The sequence below is a fragment of the Marmota flaviventris genome, chromosome 12, assembly GCF_047511675.1.
Source record: "Marmota flaviventris isolate mMarFla1 chromosome 12, mMarFla1.hap1, whole genome shotgun sequence".
Lineage (NCBI taxonomy): Eukaryota > Metazoa > Chordata > Mammalia > Rodentia > Sciuridae > Marmota > Marmota flaviventris.
Window position 1 is genome coordinate 58,375,614 of NC_092509.1, and position 18,377 is coordinate 58,393,990.

The 18,377-nt window shown below is 34.1% G+C and overlaps 1 protein-coding gene across 1 annotated transcript in view; it reads right to left on the reverse strand.

Annotated features, from left to right (window-relative positions):
• Dnah14 (dynein axonemal heavy chain 14) overlaps window positions 1–18,377 on the reverse strand; it is a 376,581-nt gene that overhangs the window by 179,282 nt on the left and 178,922 nt on the right. Inside the window, 5 exon segments of the mRNA XM_071619724.1 lie at window positions 2,686–2,938; window positions 3,679–3,887; window positions 6,169–6,262; window positions 13,249–13,461; window positions 15,391–15,525. Of these exon segments, the coding sequence (XP_071475825.1) occupies window positions 2,686–2,938; window positions 3,679–3,887; window positions 6,169–6,262; window positions 13,249–13,461; window positions 15,391–15,525 (904 nt within the window).

The window sequence follows — 18,377 nt, forward strand, 5'->3', positions numbered from 1 at the left end:
CCAATTTTTCTTTTATTTTTTGATTGTGATTGACTTTGATGTTACATCAGTGCTGTACTGTCAGCTTTCTTTTGCTATACTTTGCAAGGTGACAAATAAAATGAATCTGACGAATCTTTGTGCCATCTCTTTGGAATAGGATGTCTCCAATTAATGATCCAAAAGAGAAAATGTGTCAAATATAAAATGAGATTCAGGCCCCAAATTATATATTAGGACTAACCATTCTTATTCAGCAATTATAAGAGATAATAAAACATCCAATATATACCAATGAATGAATTTCTGCAAGGTTACATAATTGCTAGTAGTTGAGAAAGTAAAGGGCAATCTTTGGATTAAATTTCCATCTTCTATTAGATGATTCTACTTCCATGTTCAAGGAAGCCTCCTAATTACATCCTCATTCTTCCCAAAATTTAAGATCATGATTTCTGCTCTTAAATGAACCCTCAATGTAAACAGTAAATTTTTTAAATTTATTCTTAAGGAATATGCTCTCACATCCCCACAATGACCATTCAGTTTTTCCCACATACTTCAAACCAACATTTCACTTCCCTCAACTCAATAGAGATAACTTTGGCTCTAATTTTATGAGAAAAAATTGAAATCATTATAGATGATCTTTTTCAATTTTCTACCTCCTTATTCTTCTAGAAGAGACAGTCTTTCTGGCATTGTAGCTACATTTGGGACTATTACTTAATTCAGTTTGTGTGTAGCCTATTGTCATCCTCTAGGATCTGTTTCTGCTGGCTGCAGACTAATAAATTAAACTGAGATGCAAAGGAGATGCCATTCCTGAATCCTTAAAATCTTTAAGGATAGCATTAATTTCTACCATCCTCTCCCCGCAAACCTGAAAGTGACACTTTTAAAATTATTATTTAGAGACAATTCAGATGCAATTTCAGAGATTTCCATTTGACCTTTCCCACTATATATTTTTTATCCCAGACTAAAGACCCAATTTGGTCAAAGGATTAAGTACATTAAATCCAGTTATATATTTTGGGATCAGGAAAATAACCAGGAGGTGGGGTCCTAGTGAACTCTATCTAGTAAACTGAACTTTGGTCAGAATTTTGTACGTCATTTATTCCCTAGTCCTCATATGAATGGACTCTAATTGAGATGGACATGAAGATGCCTTTGGTTTCTGGATATCAATGTCAAGTCAGACCCTCTGTCCTACAATTCTAAAATTCTTTTGAATATGCTTCATTCTCTAGGGAAGTCACCCAAATAAATGGCTGTAATTCCCTTCGGAGAAGAACCAGTACCATTATTTTTGTAAATGTGTTCCATTTTATTTTAGAGGGTCCCAACCTTCTGTTTTGTCAATGGCTCTAAACCTGAAACATAGCTCAGGTCTGGAAATTGGCAAGAGATTATAATGGCTTACTGGAGCAACTACTCTTAACCTCCTGGACACTCATCCTTGATTTCTTCTCATGACACAAGCTTCTGGTACCTTGTTGCCGGCACATATGTTTCACTCCTGATGATTCTATATTCTATTACTTATCTTCATAACTCTCTGAAACTCATATCGTCCCTGCTCCTTTCATCTGTTTCTGGAGGTTAAGGACCATTATTTGGCTTTTATTTTTCCAGGGTCCTATTATCTTCATTGCTATCATTAAATCTTGTTCAGTTTCTGGTCTACAGAGAGCCATCATTGAAACTTTTAGTAATGCATTCCTCAGAGGGTTGAAGGAGGTCTGGGGTTTCAAAAACTGGAGTAATTATTTGCTCTTATGCCTCCACCCTAAGTGTTGGAGTTATCCACTTAGTTTTCTCTGGAGTTGACCACTCTGATTTCTAAGTCCTGGTCCTGAGTTTTTATTGCCCTCTGTCTTAGGACTTTAAAAACCTCTTTGGATGTTATATAGGAGGACTTCTAGAGGAGTTTCTAACATCTCTAACTAGATTACAGATATGCTTTTTTTAAAAAAATTGGTGCTGAGGATTGAACCCAGGGCCTTGTGCATGCAAGGCAAGCATTCTACCAACTGAGCTATTTCCCCAGCCCACAGATAACAGATATGCTTATTTAACCTTGTAGTTCTGTCAGCCATTTTTTTCATATATTTTCTTCTCTCTCTCTCTCTCTCTCTCTCTCTCTCACACACACACACACACACACAAACACACACACTATATTCTTAATCTGTCTTTTACAATTAATAACCTCTCTTTTTTATTGGTCAAGGTGACTTTCACTCTAAAATAAAATTAGGATGGATATTTGAGTTGCCTTTATTCATAATGCTATACTGATTTCTAAATCTACTGGTTTCTCCTTATATATGTTTTACTACTTTGCATATTTATGCTTTTGGATGATTATAACTTACAATTAGAATTTTTAACAGTTTTCCCTATTAACTCAAAGAATTGTTGAAACATGGCAAAAAAAAAAAAAAAATCTTCCCCTAATAGAAAACCTCAAAGGGTTCTTCAGGTTTTTTGTCATCTTATAATATTGTGTATGATTTTAATTTACTTTTATTGATATGCTCCCCATGAAGGCTTTTTAGTTTGTTCCATATGCATATTTGCTGTTGGTCCAAATAAATTGAAAATTTCTGGCTTCATTTTCTTTTACAGAAGATGATAAATTGCCATTGACTGGCAAAGCTGTAATATCATTAATGTGACTTAGGGGGAAAAACTCACCTTCTCCAAATCCTCCGTTTCTACTCATGAATTCAAAGAAAGCATCAAGAATTCTGCAGAGAGTTATGATAACTGTTATGTCCTGTACAGGAAATGGCTGAAGTTTCTGATGCTTCTTTATAAATTTTAGTCCATCAGTGACACTTTTGTGAATCATGAATTCAAGACAATCTACTCCTGATTGATTCATGATTTTAGAGGTTTTTGAAAGCCATGACTTGACATAAGGCTCCCATCCCAGATCAACAGGATCCTAATAATAAAAAGCATAAGAAAATCTTAAGTAAATTAAAAAATATGCTGTTCTCCTACTTCCTTTTTGCTTTATCAGTGTCATCTGCCAAATATAGCTTAGAGTTATTATTCATTAAAGGGCAAGTGGTCAAAAACAGCTCAAGTAATTATCATTCTCTGGAATGATATATGTTTCTAACCATAGTTTTATCAGACAACAGGCAATTGGAGGAGTATGTGTAGGGAGGTGTATTGAGGCAGTGTATGTGGGTGAGGGGAACTGTTTACCTAGAAGTAGTCCTGGACTTAATTAGCTATATTATAGCACAGAGCTAATCATAGCTAATAATTAATTTCATTTATAGAATATACTGATTTTTTTTGTGGTGTCTTTTACCTCCTCACTACTGTCTTGGCAATGTGTTTTCCAAGTTCTAAGAGTAAGAAAAGGTCTCAGGGAAATATTTCCTCTGTTGGAAAATTAGTTCACACCAGCAGCTTAACCTGTCTAATTGAAAGCACTACTTACAGTTGGGGAAAATACTGACACTTCAATTATTGAGAGTAATTGAATTGAGTAATAAATGCATTCATATTCAATTCTAGATTATGAGGCTTTGGGGTCACTTCTGAACTACTGGGTTGTGCTTCTGGATCCAGAGGTAAAAGTAAAATAAACATTAAAGTGCTATCAATAGTGACTGGCTACTATCCTAAACAACATGTTTTCTTTGTTAAGAAAATTTTTTGAAAACTTACCATATATATCATTGCACACCGGCTGACAGTAGCAGGACTGGCCTGAGAGAGAGTATCCATTTCAAAAATAACTCTTATCTTACTAGTTAAAACTATTCTCTCACTGTTTGCTAGGAACAGTGTTCTAGTTTCATCAAACACAGAATTTAGATTCTCTATCCACAAAGTATCCACTGGACCATCTAAGATAATCCACTGCCAGTCAAAATCTAGAGAGAAAAATAAGGTAAAAGGTAATATAACTGAGAATAATCTCTATTTTTTATTACAATCTTGCAAATTTTCTGTTTTAGAGAATATTTTCCAAAATGAAAAATTGTCTTAGAAAACACTAGGTATTGTTTAGACATGAATTGGATAATTAATCTTTAAAATGTGGATAGAAGACCGATTTATGATCTTTTTCATAATAATATGATTTGTAAGTATGTCAGTCAGCTTTTCATTGTTGTGATTCAAACACTTGACAAAAACAATTTAGAGGAGGTAAAGTTTATTTTGGATTCACAGTTTCAGAGATTTAGTCAATGGTCAGCTGATTCCATTGCTCTGGGCCTGTCAGTGAGGCAGAGCATTGTGGTGAAAAGAGTGTGGTGGAGGAAATCTTCTCAGCTCACGGCAGTTGGGAAGCAGAGAGACTGAGCAAGGAGTCAGGGACAAAATATCATCACAAATGGCATGCCCTCAGTGCCCTACTTCCTCCAGCCATGCCCCTCCTGCCTACAGTTACCACCAAATGATACTTAAAATATTAATCCATCAAATGAACTATTCCACCAATCAGAATTCAGCTCTCATAATCTGATCATTTCACCTCTGAACATTCCTGCATTGCCACATGAGGTGTTTGGGGGTCATCTTGTATCTAATACCATAACAGTGAGTTTGCTCCTTCCACTCATGAGTAATTTTTAGCATGCTACTCTTAGTAAATAGCAAAGGGAAAGAGATACTCTTCAAATAATCAAATAAATGAAAAGTTTGGAGTATATCACACTTGAAATCCATTTACTCGTCTTTCCACATTCCTCTTTCTAGTCCATCTGGGCCACTTTAACAAAACACTGTAGACTGAGTTACATATAAATAACATAAATTTATTTCTTATGGCTCTGGAGGTTTGGAAGTCCAATATCAAGATGCCAGCATATTCAGTGTCTGGTGAGAGCCATCCTCTTGGTTCACAGAAGGGTGCTTTTTCCTCTTTGTGTCCTTTTTGTTTTCCTCTTTGTGGCCCCTCTTAGTGGCCTTTTTTTTTTTTTTTTAAATAAGGGCACTAATTTCAAACATGAGGACAGAGCCTTCATGATCTAATCATTTCCCAGAAGCCCCACCTCCTAATAGCATTAACTTGAGGGTTAGGAGTTACATGAATTTGGGATATAAACCTCAGATCATAGAATACACTATATTTCACTGTATAATCATTACCACTGAATTAATATAAGTTCATGAGTATTTCATGCATCCTAATCTTGCACCAAAGATAGCTTGGTAAAAAATAGTTTCTACTATACTGGCACATTTTTTTTTAAAAGCTTCATATAATGGTCATATTCTACTTTTTTTGCAAAAAAATGGCATAAAATCTGTGACAGTTATGCAATGATATTCGGCATTCCATAGCCAACACAATTTCTACAATTTTAGAAAATCCATTGGTCAGAATAAGGGAAGTGTGAATAGGTCACTCTGCAGACAAAACATAGCTAACCACCTAAGACATTAAAGTATCCCTGAGGAGAGCTAGGATTCATATAGCCATCACTGCTAAGATGGGTTCTGGCTGACTGAAATACCTGCCCTAGATATTGTCCTAAAACCCCATAAAGAAAACTTATTATGCTCCAATCATTATATCCTACCGAAAATGACATACAAATACTAGAGGAAGTAGAAGCAGCAGCATAAGTCTCTTTTAAAGTCTGGATCATAAATGTACCAACAGTGGATGTGTTGGTATGAAGTTCAATTGGAGTGGGGAAAACCATGGTTGGGGATCCTCTAGTAGACTGTCAGCTCCTTTGGAGTAGGGATCATGTCAAATACACATTCTGTCACACTGACACAGAGCAAAGTGGCTAGTACATATAAGGTGTGCATTCATTTTAGACAGATTTGCAGAGGGCTACATGATTTTGCCTGGGAATATAGCAATTGTTTGGAGTTCCACTTCAGAGGCCCTGCTGTTTTTCACATCATTATTTATTTTTGCCATTAATTTCTATTTGGTTTTTGTGAAGGATCAAAGGTCATTTATAAAATGAAGAACTATTTAAGCCTTAGTATTTCTATATCATAATAATATATACTATAATCACACAAAATTGTGATACACACAAAATTTAAATAAACACAAGAGGAAATAATAAATTGTGCAAGCCAAATAGCACTAGGCAAAATATATTTAAAGATATAAAATAACTCATATCAGTTCAAAATGTCTTCTGTATTATTAATCATCTTCATGAATTTAATAAAAATACTTACTTGGAATTTGTGGACATTTTTCAATTTTCTCTAACTCATTCAGAAAAACATTATCATCAATATCTGCTGAATCAGAGGAACCAAGTTTGAAAACCTAAAATATGCAATCAATAATGTTAAAGTTTTTATTTGAAAATTCCCAACCACAATGAGTGATATGTCTGTATGCTTTCTTGAGTGAGAGAAATGTAAAAGGCAGGAGGTTCTCCAGCTGAAAAGGCTGACACATAACCAGCATACTATAAGTTGCAAGTAACTGACTTGCAACTACTGTTTATTTCCTTTTAGAATATTATTTTTTTGTTTCTTGCCCCCCATGCAAAAATAGTACATGTTTGTTGTTTAATACTCAAATAATACATCAAAGCACAAGGAAGAAAGCATAAGTTCTTTGAATTTCCACCATATATAGACCACTATCATTGATATTTTGGTGCATATTTTTCCTAGACTTTTCTTCTTATCAATTCTCAAATTTTAGGGTTTGCAAGAATTACCTGGAGGCTGGTAAATTGCACATCCTAAGATCTCATCTTGGGTGATTCTGATTGAAGAGGTTTGGGGTGAAGCCCATGGTTTTCATTTTTAATGCTCAGTCTAGGTGATTCTAATACAAATTTTTCTTATACCTACCTTTGAGGCATTCTTATCTATGCATGTGATTAACTTAATTATCTGTGGAGAAGATTTTATTATTCATTTCCTCAGCAGAGCTGAGTGATATGTCATGAGCTAACTGGCCCTGGTTTCCTCTGCCATTAAGAAAAGTAGTGGAAGAGAAGACAAAACATGAAAGCTGTGCTGGGGGCTGAAGAGAGAGAGAGCAAGCAAGGGTCTCAGGTTTGAACAAGGCCCTAGCAATACAACAGACAGTAGTCAGCTGGTGCTAATCTCCAGGCCTCATCAGAAGGTAATCAAGTCCCAGGCTATTTCCAATTATTATAATTATGAAAGTTAAGAAATTATCATCCTCAGACATAAATAATTATGCCCTAGTGTATCTCCTTCTGAAGATAGTATTTTAAAAATGTGGGATTGTGGGGTCAAAGTTTATATGTATTTATTTTAAAATAATTTTTATTAGATTTCTTCCCAAAGGTTTGTAGCAATAAAATTCCTACCAAGGGCCGAGGGCCATGGCACACACTTTTAATCTCAGCAGCTCTGGAGTCTGAGGCAGGAGAATCACAAGTTCAGGGCCAGCCTCAGCAATTTTGTGAGGCCTTACCTCCAAATAAAAAAAAAATAAAAAGGGTTTGGTTGGGGACCCAGTTCAGTAGTAAAGGGCCCTGGGTTCAACTCCCAGTACCAAAAACTAAAAAATTAAAATTAAAATCTTCCTACCAACTCGGTGTAATAATGCACGTTTCTCCACATCCTTGCCAACACTAATTGTGTTTGCTATCAATATTCTAAAGTTTTGAAAAGCTGACAAAGAAGAAAAACCTATGCCTATCATTTTTCTAACTTTCATTTCTTTGACTAACAGCTAGGCTGAATTTCTTGTCATACTTCTTCTGGCAGTTTGTATTTATTCTATCAATTTTCTATTCATGTCCTTTTATCTTTTCCTCATTTAGTTATTTCATATTTTCTTACTCATTTTTAAAGATCCATTTAACATTATGAATCTTTATGGATTTTTGTCATTACATTTAGATTTATCACCTATAAATGTTGTAAATATTTTCTCCTAAAATGTGGTTTGCTGTGGGGAGCAGTGATGTGGATCTAGATGTCTGATGGCCTCATTGTTTCGGTGGTCTTGCACTGTGATTTCCCTGAGCAAAAGTACAGGGTTAACATTTCCCAGTTGCTATGGTGACTCCAGCCCTTGGTTGCTCGGGGCAATTGCTCAGGGTTATCAGTTATGACCTTGAAATGAAGACATTGACTCCTAGGGATAGAAGATTCTGAGCATAGTAAGACAAACAAAATTGTCTCATCTGCACTGTGACCTTCAAGCCTGCTGCTTTGCAGAAACTTTCTCACGAATAACCTTTTGATGATAAAACCTATATAATAAACATGTGGAGCTAGCTTTGGGTCACTGTTCTCAATCAGAGTTCCATTTCCCACCTGATCCAGCTTTTCTCTCTAAATGTTTGTGTGTTTTTCTTAATCCCCCATTGCCCCTCGCCAGTTCTTGAATAATGGTGCAGGTCGTGACAGTTTGCTTTAACTTAGTTTATAGTAACTTTTGCAAAGAAATTTTCATACTTACATTTATAGTCAAATCCTTTCATTTTTTTACTTAGGATTTTGGGGTGTACTGTCTTAGTTAAAGACTTTCTAACTCTGAAAATATGCCCCTAAATATTATATTCTTATAATTTTGTCATAACATTTAGATTGCTAATTCATCTGGAATTTTATTTCTGTTGAGTGAGTGAGGGTTTTTTTCCATATTTTCATATAAGACAGTGGCACATTTAATAGTGGATTAAATAAAGAATTCCTTCCTCATTAATTAGATCTCTCAAACAAAAGTTAAATAAAGAAACTATAGAACTCAATAATATAATCAATAACTTAGTCTTAACTGAAATATGTAGAATATTTAATTAATCAACAAGTGAACATGTTTTCTTCTCAGCAGCACATGGATCCTTCTCTAAAATAGATTATATTATGCCACAAAGCAACTCTTAGCAAATACAAAAAAGTAGAGATACTAACCTGCATTCTATCAGATCATAATGGAATGAAATTGGAAATCAATGATAAAGTAAAGCCACTCTAACACCTGGAGACTAAATATTAAAGGAACAATGAGTTGCAAAAGACACCAAAGAGGAGATTAAAAAATTCTTAGAGGTAAATGAGAACACTGATACAACATATCAAAATCTATGGGACACTACGAAGGCCATACTAAGAGGAAAGTTCTTGCATGAAGTTCATTCCTTAAAAGAAGAAAAAGTCAACAAATGACCTAATGTTACATCTCAAGGCCCTAGGAAAAGAAGAACAAATCATCACCAAAAGCAGTAGAAGACAGGAAATAATTAAAATCAGAGCTGAAATCAATGAAATTGAAACAAAAAAACAACTGAAAAAATTGACAAAATAAAAAGTTGGTTATTAAAAAAATAAATAAAATTGATAAAGCCTTAGCCATTCTAACAAAGAGAAGGAGAGAGAAAACTCAAATTACTAACATCCATGATGAAACAGGAAATATCACCATGGACACTATACAAATACAAAAAGTAATTAGAAATTATTTTGAAAATTTGTACTCCAATAAAATGAAAAATATCAAAAACATTGACAAATTTCTAGAGTCATATGATTTCCCAAACTGAACCAGGATGTTATACACAATTTAAACAGATCAATTTCAAGCAATGAAATAGAAGATGCCATCAGAAGCCTACCAACCAAGAAAAACCCAGGGTCCGATGCATACACAGCTGAGTTCTATAAGACCTTTAAAGAAGAACTGACACCAATACTCCTCAAATTATTTCATGAAACAGAAAAAGAATAAATACTTCCAAACTCATTCTATGAGGCCAAAGCTAGACAAAGACATATCAATGAAAGAAAACTTCAGACCAATGTCTCTAATGAGCACAGATACAAAAATTCTCAATAAAATTCTGGCAAATGGAATACAAAAACATTAAAAAAAGAGTACACCATGATCAAGTGGGATTCATTCCAGGGATGCAAGGTTGGTTCAACATACAGAAATCTATAAATGTAGTTCATCTCACCAATAGATTTAAAGATAGGAATCATATGATCATCTCAATAGACGCAGAAAAGGCATTTCACAAAATACAGCACCTTTTCATGTTCAAAACACTAGAAAAACTAGGGATAACAGGACATATCTTAACATTGTAAAAGCTATCTATGCTAAGCCCCAGGCCAACATCATTCTAAATGGAGACAAATTGAAAGCATTCTCTCTAAAAACTGGAAAAAGACAGGAATGCCCTCTTTTCACCACTCCTATTTAATATAGTTCTTGAAACACTAGTCAGAACAATTAGGGATATGGATAGGAAAAGAAGAACTCAAATTATCACTATTTGCCAAAGATATGATTCTATTCCTAGAAGACCCAAAAAATTCCACCAGAAAAATGCTAGAACTAATAAATGAATTCAGCAAAGTAGAAGGATACAAAATCAATAACCCGTAAATCAAAGGCATTTCTGTGTATCAGTGACAAATTCTCAGAAAGAGAAACTAGGAAAACTACCTCATTTACAATAGCCTCAAAAAAAAAAATACTTGGGAATCAACAAAAGAGGTGAAAGATCGTTACAATGAAAACTGCAGCATGCTAAAGAAAGAAATTAAAGAAGACCTTAGAAGATGGAAAGATCTCCCTTGTTCTTGGATAGGCAGAATTAATATTGTCAAAATGACCATACTACCAAAAGAATTATACAGATTTTATACGATTCCAATCAAAATCCCAATGACATTCCTCATAAAAATAGAAAGATGTGGATGTGGACTGAAACCTACATATCCGTCATGAAACTCATCTGGAAAAACAAGAGACCCAGAATAGCTAAAGCAATCCTTAGCAAGAAGAATTAAGCAGGTGGCATCACTATACCAGACCTGAAACTATACTACAGAGCAATAGTAAGAAAACCACCATGGTATTGGCACCAAAACAGACTGGTAGACCAATGGTATAGAATAGAGGACACAGAGACTAACCAACAAAACTATAATTATCTTATATTAGACAAAGGTGCCAAGAACATGCACTGGAAAAAAAATAGCCTCTTCAACAAATGGTGCTAGGAAAACTGGAAATCCATATGCAACAAGATGAAATTAAACCCCTATCTCTTACCAAGCACAAAACTCAAAGTGGATCAACAACCTAGGAATTAAGGCAGAGACCCTGTGTAATAGAAGAAAACCTAGGCACAAATCTCCATCACTTTGAATTAGGCCCTGACTTCCTTAATAAGACTCCTATAGTGCAAGAAACAAAATCAAGAATGAATAAATGGGATGGATTCAAACTAAAAAACTTGTTCTCTGCAAGAGAAACAATCAGCGAGGTGAATAGAGAGCCTACAGCTTAGGAGCAAATTTTTACCACTTACACATCAGATAGAGCACTAATATCTAGGATATATTAAGAACTCAAAATATCTTAACACCAAAAAATCCAAATAACCCAATCAATAAATGTTCCAAGGAACTGAACAGACATTTCTCAGAAGGTGATACACAATTAGTCGACAAATATATGAAAAAAATGTTCATCATCTCTAACAATTAGAGAAATGCAAATTAAAACAACACTGAGATTCCATCTCACTCTAGTCAGAATGGAAATTATCAAGAATACAAGGAACAATAAATGTTGTCAAGGATGTGGAGAAAAAGGCACATTCATACATTGCTGGTGGGACTGCAAAACGGTACAGCCAATATGGAAAGCAGTATGGAGATTCTTTGGAAAACCTGGAATGGAACCACCTTTTGACCCAGTTAACCCACTCATCAGTTTATACTCAAAGGACTTAAAAACAGCATACGACAGGGATGCAGCTACATCAATGTTTATAGCAGCACAATTCACAATAGCTAAGTTGTGGAACCAACCTAGATGCCCTTCAATAGATGAATGGATAAAGAATATGTGGTATATATACACAATGGAATGTTACTTGGTAACCTTTCAATTCCCTATGAGTTTTCTGGAATGTAGCAAAAGATAAAGAAGACTTCAATAGAAAGAGAACATTAACTTTGAAGGTTTGTGTCTGATGCTCTGACCCAATCACCCAATCACCAACTGCCAAAGATGTGGATGTGAACTGAAACCTACATCAGACCAGACCCCTAATGGGAAAATATGATTTTGTGCAGTATTTCCAATCCTGAGTGAAATGCAGCCCCTTTTGCTCACACACATTCCACCTAATTGTGTACCCTAATAAAAACTCAACTTTAATCTTGGTAGGCATCTCACTCAGATTGCCTGCATTCTGCTCTGAAAGTGTATATCTTTACCTTTCGCTTGCTAATAAAGTTCTTCCTCTGTTTGTTAAAAAAAAAGATAAAAGCTTTAAAAATATTTATTTATATAATTAAGTAACCATCAACACACAAGTTAAGTATCCCTTATCTGAAATTCTTGGGATCAGAAGTGTTTTGGAGTTTGGAATATTTGCATACACTTAAAGAGGATGGGCCGCCCAAGTTTAAATAAAAAATTAATTATGTTTCACATATACCTTATACATAGAACCTGAAGGTAACTTCTAAAAATAGTTTTAAAAGAAGTTTGTGCATAAACCAAGTTACATGGTATGGAATTTTGCACTGTGGCATCAAGTCAGCAATGATGTTTCAGGTTTTAAAGTATTTTGGATTTTGATTTTCAGAATAGAGGTGCTCAACCTGAAACAGAGTAATCTTAGACAAGAGAAATTCTATCAAGATATCCCTGAAAAGTTAGAATCTACAAAAGAATACATTGATAAGCTTATTTTCATGGGTTGGAGGAAAGAATATATAGTACATTTGATAGAGCTGACTATACTTCCAAAATTATATAGGAATTTATATTTTACAATGTAGTGGAATGTTGTTTTTCTGTTTTTATATTTACTAAACTCCTTGGTTTCAACTATCACTGTTTGTTAACATATTTTAGCTAATGAAATTTATCAGTAGCCTTACTTATTACTAACAAAAATACAACTTTTCAAATTTCTGCCATTTATATTCATTGATGAATTTTGTATCAAATATTTAGTTCACATTTCTACTGAAGTATTTTTTTACCTTGTTAATTTGTAAGGTAAATTGTTGGTGCTAGGATCACTATATTATTTTCTATTTAAATTGAATTCACTTTGTGTTTCTTTCAAAGCAAAACCTTCAACTTCACTCAATTGTTTACTGACCATTTTAAAGTACAATGGCACATTTTTTTAAATAATTTATAATTTTCTTTTTAAAAAACTGTTCATAATCCTTTAAATTTACTTTTAAACTAAAAGGTATCTAGTGATGTTTTAATATTAATCATTGCATAAGTACTTAATCCATATTAGCAAATAAAAATATTCATTCTGTACTTACAGCAGATAAACCTGAGATTCTTGACTTTAGTCCAATATCCATGTTTTTCTTTGAGTAATTTGTATTTAAATACACATAATTTCGAAATGTTGCTGATAATAAGCCATCAGTCCATTCCATAGTATTAGGATCCAATTGTCCATATAGTTCATTAAGAGTGATGCACTTTGGATTTAAGACACAAAGATCTACTTTTCCTTTTTTTACTGAAATCTGGAATGAATCCTGTGTGGTTTAAAATACATTATAGTACAATTTTTTGATTTGTGCAGTATTAACAAAATGATTTAGAAGGACTTTTCCATCAAAGGAAAAATCTCTATGAACGTGGTGATTTACAAGAAACAGTAAAAATTGATTAATTAAAATTATCCACAATCTATAAATCATTATTTTAAAAAGTTCTAAACATTACAAATAATTATCTGAGGTGTGTGTTGCAGGGTGAAAATCTCAATGTGCTGCATTTAGGAACACAATATTTAAGATGGGATGTGATATATCTGGAACCAGGGTTGATGTAGAAATGAGAGAGGGAGTAGGAAACTTTGTCAGAATAGTCACTCAAGTACATCTTATTTGCAACATTATAATCTGTCTGGGTGTTGCCTGAAGAACTGGTCTCTGTTTCATCTACGGTATTTCACCGTATAATCTTCATTACCACATAATTGTCACATCCTATTTTTTAGTCCCCCAAATTGGCTTATGACTTTTTTTTTGCATGATTTGCATGGAATAATTCTGTTCATCACACTGTTAAAAGATAAATAGCAGCAGTGTATTTACCAGTGGCATATGGATGCACATTTGCCTTCTCCTGCACTATGAAACTTAAGTTTGGAATTCTTGGTGTTGGTGCAATGTCAGTGTATTTCTGAAAGTTCATTGTGGCTTGTTTAGAACACTGCAGTATTAAAGGTAAATAGATCCTATATGAGTGACACTAAGGACAGCAGTTCAGATAATGATAGTAGCTCAAAATTTTCAAGTGCAGAAGATTAAATTTTCTAAGTGCATACTTTTCAAAACTAAGTAAAACAAAAAAATGTTTTCAGTTCATTCTTTCTTGGTCATTATTATTTATTTATTTTCCAAACTTCTCACAATTGTACATACTACTTTTATACTAAAAAACCATTTTTAATTATTACCCATAACATTGTTGTGAGGATTAAACGAGATAATTTAAACAAAAGTGCTTTAGCACAGTACTGGACCCATATTTAGTACTCTGCAAATATGAGTTATGATTATTATTATTATTGCTGAGATAATGTACCTCTTTAATTATAATATTGCTTAAGAACTTATTGAAATCTGTTGAGAAAGGAAATTTAGAGGAAAGGATAAAAGATAAAGTACTATACAAATGATTTTTAAGCAGGGTAGCTTATACTAACAGAGAAAAAGATTCACACAACTCAGAACCTGACTTTCTAAAACTTTTGGAATACATTTAAATTAAGTAACTCAATCATATAATGTGTACTGGAGTCTAGTTTTATACTGCATAAAAATGGATCATGACTAACTAGGAGCTATTCTAAAAACTCAAGGATAACAATGTTTGTAAATCCATCAACATAGCTTATTACATTAACCAGTTAAAATATTTTAACTGAATATTTTAGCTGAAAATCAGTTAATAAATTCTAACAACAACAACAACAAAGTTTTGGGGAATAGAAATTTCCAAAGTATGATAAAAAATACTTGTCAGATGTCAAGAGTAAGCTTCATATTAAATGCATTCCTAATAAAGTAAGGAACATATACTATAGTTAACATTGTTTTGGTTAATCAGTTCAGTAAGATAAGCATATAAGTTACATAAATATTAGAAAAGAGACAAAAAATTATTTTGATTTGATGATGATTTAATTGATACCAAAAAAGAAACTTACAATCCATTTAGAAAAGTGACTATGTACAAAACAAATATACAAAATATACAAAACAAATATACAATTCAATAGTTTTATTTCACACTAGTTTGTATCATTACAATGATACATAACTATCAAATTCCTAGCAATAAGTTTAATAAGTAATGAAAATATTTATGGAAAAAAGATAAAATGTTAATATAAGTAGAAAATATGAACATAGGGGAAACATTTTATTTAGTGGAACATTTACCTTTGAATAAGATTCCCTTTGCTTAATTGATAACATGTCTACAACTGGTAATAGTATTAATGCTTTTTCTAAAATTCTTCTGACTGTTGTTTTTCCTCCACCTGTTGGGCCCACTAACATCACACCAACGCAAGCCTAAAACAAAATTAACATTAATAAATAATTTTAAGTTTATTTAAAAAAATCTGCTTATATCCACAGACTCTTCCTTCAAATTGCTGTTCAATCCATTATAATCTGACTTCTGCTTTTACTTAGGCTAATGCTAAAAGCATCAGGAGTCTTCTGCTCTTGCATGTGTTCTATCTTACTCTGCACTATATGAGGACACAGCAAGAGGGAGGCCATCTACAAGCCAGGATGAGGATCTTACCATACATGGAATCTGCCAGTACCTTGATATTGAGCTACCCAGCCCCCATAACTGAAAGAAATAAATGTTGTTTAAGCTACCCATTCTATAGATTTTTGTTATAGCAACCTGAGATGACTAAAACATTTGGTTGTCACCATGTCTTCTGGAAGATTGTAATAGCATTAAGGAAATTATTATTTTTTAAAATAATGACATAAATATACATTAAAATTCAAATATGGATAAAGATAGAATATATATTCACTAACTTTACAGTCTCTGTAGCCTCACGGAGTTCTTGTAATTCTCTGATCAGACAGTCCTGGATGCTACATTTGGCAAGGTGAGAATGGTCCAAAAAGCCTTTTTTATCAAATGGAAATTGAATATTCAAGAACACAGCTAGCCTTATTCTAGTGAATCATGAAAATATGGCAGCTATCTCCCTGGGGTAAACTTCATCCCCCACTTGACTTTTTAGAATAACACTGTTGGTTCAATGAGATCTTGATTCATAAAGATTCCCTGGATAAAGTGCCTGGGTCTGGTTTACTGATGGTTCAGCTAAACTGAACCCTTAGGCATCTCACTGGTCAGCCTCAGAGCCAGAAGATTTATTCACTTTACTTGGTGGACACAACTCTGACTCTTGGGTTTTACCAATGGCTTAGATATTTGGTCTGCCACTTGGAAAAAAATTTCAGTCTAGAAGATTAAACATGCCCCCCACCCCGCCTGCCTTGAGGCTGTGAAGTGTGGAAATAAATGATGACTGATGACCAACTAATCTGATTCACTCATGGGCCCATGGTTCATTTTTGATGATATTGCCCAGAACCAACTTGCTAATTGAGCCTTCCCTGTCCAGATTGCGATAACCTCTATGTGAATCCAACATCTGAACATTGCAAGTGAACATTCTAAAATTTTCACCTTAAAACAACACCATCATAATAAAGAACTGTGTGTTTCTGATGCGGAAGCTACTACCACACTTAATGACTCTTGCCAAAAGTTGATATAGTTGTTTCACAGGGAGGGAAGCCACAATGAATAGGGCATGAACTCAAAGAGAGTCCTGGCACATTGACTACATTAGATCTCTATTCCCCAAAGGGCTATTGGTGATGTCTCACTAATGTTGAAATTATTTAAGGTATGGGGTTGATATTACTATCTAATCAGCAGACTCTGGCCATATCATTGTTTCTTGAAACTAATTTGTATTACATGTGTGGATTTCTGGACCATTTGCAATCTGACAATGGTGTACCTTTTATCACAAAAGTCACTAAACAATGGGCAAATGATCAAGGGATTTGATGGACCTTTCACACTCCCTAAAGTCCACAAGCATCTGGTATTATTAAGCATTGGAACAGTCTCCTCAAAAATTTACTCGGTTTGATTCTATCTCCCCCACATTCTCTTTGCCTGTATATCTTACCGAGGAAGTTCAATCATTGAATTTAAGTGTCTTCAGGAAAAGATCATGTCCTTTCATCTGCTTCTTGAGTAATGATTAATATAAAAGATATGGGGAATTATATAGACATATTTTGAAAAGTTGGGATTCAGTCCTGAAAATTCCTGGGCATGGTGCTTCTTTCTTCTCCCTAATGACAACACCATGCCACTCTGGTTGATACATATTCCATGTGATAGGATGATAAAAATGAAGACTAGAAGGGTCAAATTTAATCCTGTTTCAACTATCTAGATTCTCTTAGATTGATATGGTATTAGATCATAAGGATAATAACTTGACTGAGTACATTACCAATGTAAATTTTATGAAAATATCCCTCTTCTTCTTGCATATAATCCTTCAAAATGAGAGGTCTGGGTGCAAGCAGGGGATGCTTGGAAAATTACTATGGTTAAAATTACTGAAATGGGATACACCAGTGTTGTGGTAGTACAGGGACAGGAAAAAAAAAAAAACTAGAAGAAATGCCTCAGATTCTGAGGGGATCAGAGGGCAAGAAGGGATATAGAATATCTTTTGTCATTCATATGTGTCTTTCTAACCTTCTTCAAAAAGGCAAAAGCCCTGATGGGACTATCTTTAATTCAACTGATAGGATTTAATTATTATTCTGCTTAATTACTGGAGAGTCTATCAGAAATAGCAGGGATGGGCTCAGCTCTTGCATCTCCTGAGCAAAACTCTGTCAATACCTCCAGATGTCTTGAATGTCTTTCTCATCTCTGTTCCTAGTGCTAGATCATTCCATGGAATGATAAATGACATGCTGACGGCATGGCAAACTGACTCTCCACCCAGTCACTTCAAAAATAAGAACCAGATTTAATTATTAGAGTTGAATTGAGAACCCATGTTGGAGGACAGTCAACCTATACCATTCCTCACCTTGAAGTGCTATAGGTTCCACTTAGGAAACCCAGTAACTGTAAAAACAAAAATAAAAACTCACTTTCCTTCTGAGTGAAACATGTGTACCCTTAGTGTTGCATTTCTCCCATAAAAGTCAGATATTAATCTGACTCCTCCTTAAAAACAATGTAACTACAATTTAAGGGTAGTTATGAATGGCAAGCATCCAGGATTTAAGAGAATAGCACCTTGACCTTGTAAGGCATTCAGATCAGCCTCAATTCGCTGGCCACT